Source organism: Oncorhynchus mykiss, chromosome 19 (assembly GCF_013265735.2).
Source record: "Oncorhynchus mykiss isolate Arlee chromosome 19, USDA_OmykA_1.1, whole genome shotgun sequence".
Classification (NCBI taxonomy): domain Eukaryota; kingdom Metazoa; phylum Chordata; class Actinopteri; order Salmoniformes; family Salmonidae; genus Oncorhynchus; species Oncorhynchus mykiss.
The window spans coordinates 50330151-50342425 of record NC_048583.1 but is presented as its reverse complement, the minus strand read 5'-3'; the positions used below and the strand labels follow the sequence as shown (position 1 = coordinate 50342425).

General features: G+C 45.1%; 2 protein-coding genes across 3 annotated transcripts in view; one reads left to right on the top strand and one right to left on the bottom strand.

Moving 5' to 3' along the window:
* Positions 1-7144, top strand: LOC110498378 (gap junction alpha-10 protein). The gene is made up of 3 exons (XM_036955021.1): positions 1-735; positions 4753-6303; positions 6573-7144. Exons 2-3 carry the CDS (start codon positions 4795-4797, stop codon positions 6609-6611), a joined length of 1548 nt encoding a protein of 515 aa, XP_036810916.1. The 5' UTR covers positions 1-735; positions 4753-4794; the 3' UTR covers positions 6612-7144.
* A 75-nt stretch (positions 7145-7219) lies between these two features.
* Positions 7220-12275, bottom strand: part of LOC110498377 (transcription regulator protein BACH2) — a 63163-nt gene continuing 58107 nt past the window's right edge. For both annotated transcript variants that reach the window (XM_036955019.1, XM_036955020.1), the window contains exons 4-5: positions 10548-10754; positions 7220-9910 (exon numbers count right to left, since the gene is read on the bottom strand). In XM_036955019.1, the coding sequence (XP_036810914.1) occupies positions 9416-9910; positions 10548-10754 (702 nt within the window). In that variant the 3' untranslated portion in view covers positions 7220-9415. The remainder of the gene's footprint in view (positions 9911-10547; positions 10755-12275) is intronic.

Below are 12275 nucleotides of genomic sequence, written 5' to 3'. Positions count from 1 at the left end.
GCTCACTAACAGGGATGTAAAAAAAATTGTGCACAAAAATTGAGAGAAATAAGCTTTTTGTGTATGAAAAAATTCTGGGATCTTTTATTTCAGTTTATGAAACATGGGACCAACACTTTACATGTAGCATTTATATTGTTGTTCAGTATATGAAACCAGACATGAATAATTTAACTAGTGTGTCTGGCGTTAAAGATTATTCTAGATTATGATAGATTATAGATCCCTCAAAATCAGATATGAGGGATAGCTGCTCTTACATAACTTTGGCTCAAAATGGCAATACCTGAAGCTCCTAATTAGGAGGGTTGCTGTTATACCTAAAGTGGCGAAGTGGGAAAGAAAAACTATTCACAAATATATCATCTCTGCCAGCGAGCGGGGTATTGTTTGTGGTTAGAGGGCACTAGCTTGGTTGGCACTGTTGGTTGGTGTGGGAGCTGGCGGGGGAGGGGGATGGCGGTGCAGGCAACGCTTTACAATTGCCTGGCAAGATGTGCCATGGGGCATTGTCCCTCCCATCGGTGGCAGATCAATCCTCACATCCTGTGAACCCTGTGTGCAACTGCAGCACAGGAGAACACAGAACAGTCACTCTGTGTGCCGGACTGACTGACAGAGAGAGATGTGCTTTTGGGACCGTTGCAAAGGACTCAAACTCCATAGAGTAACCATACCAATTGGGAAACATGATTCGCATCGAGAGGCAAAGAAAGTACCCCATTCCATTAAAATGTAAGTGCTTGTTTTTCTTTGCTTTGAAATTGAAAAAAAATATATATGTACATTGGCAAGAAAAAGTATGTGAACCCTTTGGAAAAACCTGGATTTCTGCATAAATTAGTCATAGAATTTGATCTGATCTTCATCTAGGTCACAACAATAGACAAACACAGTCTGCGTAAACCAATAACACACAAGCAATGATGCGTTTTCATGTCTTTATTGAACACGCTGTGTAAACATTCACAGTGCAGGGTGGAAAAAGTGTGTGAACCCATGGATTTAATAACTGGTTGACCCTCCTTTTGCAGCAATAACCTCAACCAAACGCTTTCTGTAGTTGCATATCAGACCTGCACAATGGTCAGGAGTAATTTTGGACCATTCTTCTTTACAAAACTGTTTCAGTTCAGCAATATTCTTGGGATGTCTGGTGTGAACTGCTCTCTTGAGGTCATGCCACAGCGTCTCAATCGGGTTGAGGTCAGAACTCCAGAAGACTTATTTTCTTCTGTTGTAGCCATTCTGTTGTTGATTTACTTCTGTGTTTTGGGTCGTTGTCCTGTTGCATCACCCAATTTCTGTTGAGCTTCATTGGCGGACAGATAGCCTAATATCGTCCCGCGAAATGTCTTGATAAATTTGGTAATTCATTTTTCTGTTGATGATAGCAAGCTGTCTAGGCCCTGAGGCAGCAAAGCAGGCAGCCCCAAACCATGATGCTCCCTCCACCATACTTCACAGTTGGGATGAGGTTTTGATGTTGGTGTGCTGTGCCTTTTTTTCTCCACACGTAGTGTTGTGTGTTCCTTCCAAACAACTCAACTGTAGTTTAATCTGTCCACAGAATATTTTGCCAGTATCGCTGTGGAACATCCAGGTGCACTTTTGCAAACTTCAGACATGCAGCAATGCTTTTTTGGACAGCAGTGGCTTCTTCCGTGGTGTCCTCCCATGAACACCATTCTTGTTTAGTGTTTTACGCATCGTAGACTCGTCAACAGAGATGTTAGCATGTTCCAGAGACTTCTGTAAGTCTTTAGCTGACACTCTAGGATTCTTCTTAACCTCATTGAACATTCTGCGCTGTGCTCTTGCAGTCATCTTTGCAGGACGGCTACTCCTAGGGAGAGTAGCAACAGTGCTGAACTTTCTCCATTTATAGACAAGTTGTCTTTCCGTGGACTGATGAACATCAAAGCTTTTAGAGATGCTTTTGTAACCCTTTCCAGCTTTATGCAATATATTTATTTTGTTCGAGGCATGGTTCACATCAGGCAATGCTTCTTGTGAATAGCAAACTCAAATTTTGTGAGTGTTTTTTTTAGGGCAAGGCAGCTCTAACCAACATCTCCAATCTCGTCTCATTGATTGGACTCCAGGTTAGCTGACTCCTGACTCCAATGATCTTTTGGAGAAGTCATTAGCCTCGGGGTTCACATACCTTTTCCAACATACACTGTGAATGTTTAAATAATGTATTCAATATAGACAAGAAAAATACAATAATTTCTGTGTTATTAGTTTAAGCACACTGTGTTTGTCTGTTGTTGTGACTTAAATGAAGATCAGATAAAAATTTGAATACCAATTTATGCAGAAATCCAGGTAATTCCAAAGGGTTCACATACTTTTTCTTGCCACTGTATATATTTATATATATACTGCTCTTACTGGCTGCATCATGATGCTGATTTCTAAAGCAGTTGTCTTATCAAAATAAAATATGTTAAATTCTGATTCTGTAAACAAGAAAATAGGCAGCCAATACGATGTAGAAAACTGCCAACTACCCTGACCTTTCACTGCCCTGACCTTCCTCTACCCTGACCTTCCACTTCCCTGACCTTCCACTGCCCTGACCTTCCACTACCATTACCTTCCACTAGCCTGACCTTCCACTGCCCCCACCTTCCACTACCCTGACCTTCCACTACCCCGACCTTCCACTTCCATGACCTTCCACTTCCCTGACCTTCCACTACCCTGACCTTTCACTGCCCCCACCTTCCACTTCCCTGACCTTTCACTGCCCCCACCTTCCACTACCCTAACCTTTCACTACCCCCACCGTCCACTTCCCTGACCTTTCACTGCCCCCATCTTCCACTACCCTGACCTTCCACTACCCTGGCCTTCCACTACCCTGACCTTTCACTGCCCTGACCTTTCACTGCCCTCACCTTCCACTACCCTGACCATTCACTGCCCTCACCTTCCACTACCCTGACCTTTCACTGCCCCCACCTTCCACTTCCCTGACCTTTCACTAACCCCACTGTCCACTTCCCTGACCTTCCACTACCCTGACCTTTCACTGCCCCCACCTTCCACTTCCATGACCTTTCACTGCTCCCACCGTCCACTACCCTGACCTTTCACTGCCCCCATCTTCCACTTCCCTGACCTTTCACTGCCCCCACCGTCCACTACCCTGACCTTTCACTGCCCCCACCGTCCACTACCCTGACCTTTCACTGCCCCCACCGTCCACTACCCTGACCTTTCACTGCCCCCAACTTCCACTACCCTGGCCTTCCACTACCCTGACCTTTCACTTCCCTGACCTTTCACTGCCCCCACCGTCCACTACCCTGACCTTTCACTGCCCCCACTGTCCGCTACCCTGACCTTCCACTACCTTGACCTTTCACTACCCTGACCTTTTACTGCCCCCACCTTCCACTACCCTGACATTTCACTGGCCCCACCTTCCACTACCCTGACCTTTCACTGCCCCCACCTTCCACTACCCTGACCTTTCACTGCCCTCACCTTCCACTACCCTGACCTTTCACTGCCCTCAACTTCCACTACCCTGACTTTTCACTGACCCCACCTTCCACTACCCTGACCTTTCACTACCCTGACCTTTCACTGCCCCCACCTCCACTACCCTGACCTTTCACTGCCCCCACCTTCCACTTCCCTGACCTTCCACTACCCTGACCTTTCACTGCCCCCACCTTTCACTGCCCCCACCTTCCACTACCCTGACCTTTCACTGCCCCCACCTTCCACTACCCTGACCTTTCACTGCCCTGATATTCCACTGCCCCCATCTTCTTCCACTGCCCTGATCTTCCACTGCCCCCACCTTCCACTGTCCTGATCTTCCACTGCCCCCACCTTCCACTGCCCCCACCTTCCACTGCCCCCACCTTCCACTGCCCTGACCTTCCACTGCCCTGACCTTCCACTGCCCTGACCTTCCACTGCCCCTCACCTTCCACTGCCCCGACATTCCACTGCCCCGACATTCCACTGCCCCGAACTTCCACTGCCCCGACCTTCCATGGCTGACATTCCACTGCCCACCTTGCACTGTCCTTACCTTCCACTGCCCCGACCTTCCATGGCTGACATTCCACTGCCCACCTTGCACTGTCCTTACCTTCCACTGCCCCGACCTTCCATGGCTGACATTCCACTGCCCACCTTGCACTGTCCTTACCTTCCACTGCCCCGACCTTCCATGGCTGACATTCCACTGCCCACCTTGCACTGTCCTTACCTTCCACTGCCCCGAACTTCCATTGCCGGAACTTCAACGGCTAACTTTACACTGCCCTGACCTTCCACTGTCCTCAACTTCCACTGTCCCCTACCTTACACTGCCAAGACCTTCCACTGCCCCCATCTTCCAAGCCCTGACCTTCCACTACCCTGACATTCCACTGACCCCCCACCTTCCACTGCCCTATCATTCCACTTCCCTGACCTTCCACTGCCCTATTCTTCCACTGCCCTATAATTCCACTGTGCTGACCTTCCACTGCCCTATCCTTCCACTGCCCTATCCTTCCACTGCCATATCCTTCCACTGCCCTATCCTTCCACTGCCCTATCCTTCCACTGCCCTATCCTTCCACTGCCCTATCCTTCCACTGCCCTATCCTTCCACTGCCCACCATCCATTGCATGATGATTATAAACATTGTATGTTTTCAATTGTAGTTATAGTTAGTTAAACTAACTGTTAACAGAAAATAAATGCATAATAAATCCCTCTGGTCTCTCTCTCTCCAGTGTGAGGACATGTTGCAGTAGAGACCAGTGAGCTGTGAGACCATGGGGGACTGGAACCTGCTGGGCAGCATCTTGGAGGAAGTACATGTCCACTCCACCATCGTAGGAAAGATCTGGCTCACCATCCTCCTCATCTTCCGCATGCTGGTGCTGGGAGTGGCGGCCGAGGACGTTTGGAACGATGAGCAGAGCGAGTTCATCTGCAACACGGACCAGCCGGGCTGCAAGACCGTCTGTTACGACCAGGCCTTCCCCATCTCCCTCATCCGCTTTTGGGTCCTGCAGGTCATCTTCGTGTCCTCACCCTCCCTCGTCTACATGGGCCACGCGCTCTACCGCCTGCGCGCCCTGGAGAAGGAGAGGCACCGGCGGAAGGTCCAGCTGAAGGCAGAGCTGGGGGAGATGGAGGCGCTGGTGGAGGAGCACAAGCGCATTGAGAAGGAGTTGAAGAGGCTGGAGGAGCAGAGGAAGGTGAAGAAGGCTCCACTGAGAGGGTCCCTGCTGCGGACGTACGTCATCCATATCCTAACACGCTCCGTGGTGGAGGTGGGCTTCATCATGGGCCAGTATATCCTGTATGGCATCGGACTGGAGCCTTTGTATAAATGCGAGAGAATGCCTTGCCCCAACAGTGTGGACTGTTACGTGTCCAGGCCCACGGAGAAAACAGTGTTCATGGTGTTCATGATCGTCATCGCCGGGGTGTCTCTCTTCCTGAACCTAATGGAGATTTCCCACCTGGGCATCAGGAAAATCAAACAGACTCTGAAGGGAGACAAGTACCCAGCAGACAATGACAACTTGATTTACAAGCTGAAGAAGAACGCGACGATACAGCATCTGTGTGTGATGAGGAACCTGTCTCCTCACAACGGGCCGCTGACTCAGACCATCTTCAAAGTAATTCCTGAGAAGGACCTGGACCCAATGGACCCACCTCCCCACTACATACCTAACCATGAGGTGCCCAGGTACAACAGCATGGCTCCAGGCCATTATCTTGCCAACTGCACTGGCCTCCAGCCCCATCAGCAATACCAGCAGCAGCAGCAGCTTCAACAATGTGAGCCCAGCCAGGGGATGATCCAGACCCTGCACCTCCAGGGAGCTACAGAGAAACAAACCACTGTCATGGTGGACCAGCTCCCTCGAGCCAATAGAGGAGCTGTCTTGAATGGGGATAGTGGGCCCAGGAACCTGCAGGGCCAGTCGATCCATGAGGACCCCAACTTACACCCCCAAGACCACTACCAGCCCAGCCACATGGAAGTAGTGTCTATGGCAACGCACAGACCCAGCATCATGACGACACACAGACCCAGCTTGGCTCTGAGGGACACAGACCTGGAGGAGGAGAGGAGGGACTCCATGGGCAGCGACTTCATCTTCCCCAACCCAGGAAGGAAGCAAAGCTTCAAATCTCGTATGCCCTCTGAGAGCATGTCCACCATCAGTGATTACAGTAGCAACTCTCCACGGAGCTCAGATTCCGAGCTGGGCGACATGGTGGACATGCCAATGATGCCACCCCCTGGAAGGAGAATGTCAATGGCAAGTAGAGCCAAGAGACAGGCAGCATCTGACCTGGTGGGGGAAGATTTCACCACTGTAACTAGGAGAAACAGTGAAAGAGAGAGGAAGGGAGACAGGGAATGCTAACGTTGTGAATATTTTGTCTAGATTTGCCCAGTAAAGCTGCAATAGATACCTTTTTAGAGACTGCATACATATTTTTGAAATCTTGCAGATAGAAAGTCATGATGACAAGTGTCAATGTGTTATCTAGCCTCTCTCAATCCCACATGTTCTCTCTCTTTCAGAGTGTATTCTTGGACATCTCCTCTATCATGAAAAAGTGAAGAGGGACGAGAGCAAAAATAGACCCAGGAGTTGCCTACGAGTGAAACAACACACAGGAGATAAATAGCACTGCACCCATCATTGATTGGCTCTCCAGATTAAATTGGGCCAAAAACAGCCACCAACCCATGCCAAGTCACATGTGGTCATAGGCAGTGCTGTTTCCCCAGTGTATTTTAAATTCAAAGCATCTCATTAAAATGCCTACAATCTCCAAATGAGTGACATTGTATGTGGTTGATTGTGGCAGAAAGGGAAAATGATTGTACACATCAAGAGGAACGTGTGAAGTGTGAGCACTTAAAATTGTTGTGATAAATGAATGTTGGTGAGTATGCAAACCATGGAAAATGTCATCTTGTCCCTGGAAAAACTTTTATATGCTTATATAGAGCATTCAATTTTATAAACCTATTATTTAGTTTGAACTTTTTTAAGTTAAACATTCAACAATAGATTCTTATGAGTGTGTAGTTGTTTGATATACAATCTTAATTCATGACATTAAATGCTTATTTACTAAAACTGAAAATCACTTTTTGTCATCGTCTTTGATGGGTTATTTTGTAGATATATCATAATTTTACAGTAAAAAATATACAAAGAATTGGCGCATGCTATTTGTTTTAATCCATAAACAGAAATTGCGTCTTGACAAAAAAGTTTTCTTCCAAAACATTTGCATGTCAAATTAACAAAAACAACAGTTACATAATATTTACAATATGACAAACTCAGGCAATTTGGACATTATAAGCTAAAAAGGGAAAAGTGAAACAGCTGATATCTGTCGTCTTGCAGTTTACTCAAATTACACATAAAAAATATCTCACCAAAAATCTACAAATACAATAATAACCATAGAAACAAAACCACACACAACGTATTCCAACTGTACAGTCCTTGACCCAAAATGAGAGGTATGCAGATTTGCAGGTAGATAAGTGTAAGAGTCCATAATGTTCATGAGGCATAACCTCTGCATACACTCAGGCTGGGATTCAATCAAACCTGCACCGTGGAAAAATAACATTGTTAATGCACATTAAGAGATTTTGTGATTTACGTTTTTCCCCAACAAGTAAACATTGTGGTTGTACTGAAATCAGTCATTTCTTTCATGGTATGGACAGAACGTTATTTTTCCACAGTATGGTTTTAAATTGACACCTTCCCTTTCACGTGAGTTTGGCCTTTGAAACCTCTAAGGCAAGACTTGGAGCTGCATTTGTCAAACATACGTTTAAAATCTTGTGTGAACCCTAGTGTTCCATTTTAAAAACAGTTAAAAAACCAAACTTATCAATCCAATGATGCAAAGTCTCTTGTCATGGAAAAATCCTTAAAAAACACAAACATGTTACACAGACTTTTGTAAACACTTACCTCTTTAAACGTTTTGCTTAATTTGTACTAAATAAGGACATTGTGAATCATAAAACACAAAAGACTTGTCTTTCATCCAAATTGTCAGTAAAAACAACAACCATTAAAAATCACAAGAATCAATGTTAGGAAATTTACAGGCATACATTTTGTGCCAACAAATCATCCCCTCAGAAACATTGTCAAAATAAATAACTCAACATGTTTATATTTATTTATCAAATTCAAAAATATCAAAATGGGGTGATCGGTATATTCAGTGTACTCAGAGTAACAGTACATTCTGTGGAGCTCTGTCATTGGTACTTTATACTTTGAGAATAACTAAAAGATATGAATTGAAATTCCCAGAATGTGACATTGGAAAGTTCCTAGAGAAAACAGAGAAACCACTAATCTAACCATGACACATGCTACAGAACGATCTTCCACAATGGAATCATTTGGCATTCTCATGAACCAACAACTATCTAAGCATCTCTTTAAATTAGTATTCAACATTTCACTTGATAATACACCATTAGGAATACTGGACAAGTTTAGAGGATAAATTGCACTCTTATATTTAAGGATTATCAAACCAGGAACATGTGGTGACTTCCACTTCCACCCCAATTCTTTAAATGTAATGGGAAATAACCTCAGAACAAAATATTACATTTTCACCACATGTAGGACAGTACATTTCTACCCCTAAAACAGCAATATGGTTTAGATAAGAATGTTAGTCTTTGACACCATTTATATTTGTTGAATATAATTTAAGTAAGTACTTGGCTTGGGAGTTTTTCATTTCTAAGTGCCAATGTCAAAGCATTTGCTAGTGTAAATGCATTGTTAGTGTAAATTAGATTACCTCTTGAAGGTGCTGAACGGTGCAATACAATTTTGTTTTTCTTCTATTTCCCACTTTAGCTAGAGTATGTTTCTTTCTTTCACCATAGATGCTACTGTGTGTTAAAGGCAAAAGAGGAATGTACATAAACAATGCAGGGAAAAGAAAGTGAGAAATTAGAACTGAAGGAAACTTTGCATATGAGAGTTCATTCTACTCTCAGCTGTATAGAAGAACTCTTCAGATGTACAATTTGAAATTAATAGCTTTTTACAGAGACATTATTGAACATTATTACACATTCAGAGGAATTCCTGAGTTTATACTCCCATGATGGGAGAGAGGGAGGGAGGGAGAGACAGAAATAGAGAGAGAAAGAGAGCTGCCAGAGCAATGTTGTATGGAGTTTGATAACTCCAAAATACCTGTTTAAAAGTATTGCTGATAAGACAACTGTAGTGTCATCCTTTAAAAAAACACAGAGAACAAATGTACTTCAAACTTTATACATATCAAGGTAGAGATGTGTGTCATAATAACAAAAACACACCCTGTTACTAGCTATTCATTTTCCGTTGCTAGCTAGATACAGTCCTGTCTGGGCCGTTCTCCTGTTGTACATTTCTCAGTCATCTCCTGAGAGAAATCCACCGAAACAGTGGGGCTACACACACCCGTAGACGCTCCAGGCTCCAGGGAAGACTCAGGGTCCTCCTGCCCTAGGTCAGACACATCTATCTCGCCACTGCCCTGCCGCCCCTGCCCAGCGCCAACGGCTCTCTCCATGGGGCTTTCAGAGGGGCAGGGGGACTTGACATGGCTGCCCTCTGAGGTGGGGGAGCATGGGTTGGAGGTGAGGTCGATGCTGGCCGTGATGGAGATGCTGTTGGTGGTGGCAGTAGGATCTCTGGATCTGTGTGTAGGGAGCAGAGCATGGATCTTCTCGTGGTTCCCCTGTACCTCCTTGCACACCTCCTGGGACACAGCCTGGGACAGGTAGGAGAGGTTCTGCCATAGCTCACCCATACACACCTTCAGCTGGTTTCTCTCACTCAGCAGCTTGTCCTTGTCATGCACCTGCAAGGACACACATACAGTACATGACTGTTATGGGTACACTGAGAATACACACACACCTTACACACATTGAATACACACATAGCTTACACACATTGAATACACACACAGCTTACACACATTAAATACACACATTGAATACACACATACAGTAGCTTACAGACATTGAATACACACACCGTACACACATTGAATACACACATAGCTTACACACATTGAATACACATACAGCTTACACATATTGAATACACACACAGCTTACACACATTGAATACACACACAGCTTACAAACATTGAATACACACCTAGAGAATCCATATGTACACAGTACATAACCACAAACACAGACAGCCACATGCATAAGGAAACACAAATAAAACCTTCTTTTTTAAAAAAAACTGACAGTACTACAAATGTTAACAGTAGAGATTTAACTTTTCATTGTATAATAAGTAGACCTGAGTCTTAACATTTACATTTTAGTAATTTAGCAGACTTATCTAGAGCGACTTACAGTAAGTAGTGAGTGCATGCATTTTCATATTAGTCTCCCGTAGGAGTTGAACCCACAACCCTGGCATTGCAAGCTCCATGCTACCAACTGAGCCACACAGGACCATTAAAACAGTGTATGTACCAGTCTGTGTATCTCCACCTCCAGGTTCTGGATGCAGTCCAGCTTTCTCTTGCGGCAGCGCTGGGCGGCGATGCGGTTCTTACTGCGCCGCCGGATGTCGTGGATGAACTCCAGCTGCTCTGAGGTCAGTTTGTGCATCTTTATCATGATCTGGAAGTCATTACGCGGAAGATTGGTGATCTGATCCACCGGGAAGGGAAGTTTGACCTTAACAAAACACAGAGGAATGCATTAGGGATATACAGTAGTTTCTACCTGGTATACAATACAATACAATACAATACAATACAATACAATACAATTCAAAACAACTTTCTTGTCCATGATACAGCAAGCAATGGACATTTGTCCTCTGCTCTCATTACTCAACTCCCCCAGATAGCATCCATCTCACACAGTTGTACCCACCCTGCCCACTAGGTGGCACTGTTATTCTACCTCTAATAGGTGGTCATAGCCTGTGCATGGTACTCCACTTATTTGAAATCAATTGCTTACAGTGTAATAGACAATAACTGTGGGACAAAATTATTAGGGGACAGGGGACTGAGGGAGTGCTCTGTTTCAGTTGTGATCTTGGGGGCCTTCTCTGTCTCTCTGTGTGTCTCTCTCTCCCTCTCTTCTCTCTCTCTATTGTTCTGGTTTCTCTTTTTAACTCTACATCCCTCCAGTCAGTTCATTACTCTGCTCTGTGAGTGGGCCAGCACTGACATCATGGCCTCATCTGTGTCAACTGGTGTGTGTGTGTGTCTCTCTGTGTGTGTCTCTCTGTGTGTGTCTCTCTGTGTGTGTGTGTGTGTGTGTGTGTGTGTGTGTGTGTGTGTGTGTGTGTGTGTGTGTGTGTGAGTGCATGCATGCGTGTGCGCATTATATGGGCCAGGTCCTGGCCCTGTCTCCAGGCAGGGGGCTTGGCTAGCGCACTGTCCCAGTTAGGAGGGTCTAAACTGAGGGAGGGTGCCAGATGGTGGAGGGTACAGGGACACCTGTCCGTTCTGTCTGAACCAAGTGTCAGTGCTGTGAACTGCTATGAGCATATGGAGACACACAAACACACACGCACGCACACACACATTTCAGCTCCTTTTCTGACTTGAGAGAGAAAAATTGGGAAAGCATTAACCCTCATTATGAACTAAATGTAATTCAATAAAAAAATGGCACCTCTACGGAACTCTACCTACCTGAGCATTATATCCACTGCCTTCCATTCATCTAAAAACAGCTGTGATGAAAAACTCAATGATTCTGTCTATCACTGTTTGTGTATTTTCAGAAGTCATTCATTGTATTACATCAATCTCTTTCCCACTCACACCGTTCCACCAGCCTGTCTCTCACTAACTCACCATTGGTTCTGAAATAAAGCTGATATAGATTAGTTAATAGAAGACGCTGCTGATTGTGTGTGAGTCTCTCAGAGCGGCTGAACGACAGACATCAGCCCACAGTGTAGCACAAGAAGAATTGTCTAATTTCTCTCCACACAGCAACATGAGAGATGGAGTGGGCGCTTAAGCATTGCCATGGCAATCCCTGCGGTTCTCTTAAAGTAAACAAAGAGTTTGAAATCAAGGTCTTATCCTTAGAGGCTTTAGGCTGTGAATAGGGGAGGGATGTATGGATGGATGGTGTGTGCATGGATGGGCCATGACTATAGCTTTAGAGGTGAATAGCATCCAGACATTTTGTCAAACAGAAATCTCACAGATGACTAAGACTACTACTGTT

Bases quoted from the DNA above. Each gene is read 5' to 3' on its own strand.
- LOC110498378 (XM_036955021.1), top strand. From the start codon at position 4,795: ATGGGGGACTGGAACCTGCTGGGCAGCATCTTGGAGGAAGTACATGTC. The intron at 6,304-6,572 runs GCAAGTAGAGCC...TCTCTCTTTCAG, and splicing joins CTGGAAGGAGAATGTCAATG to AGTGTATTCTTGGACATCTC.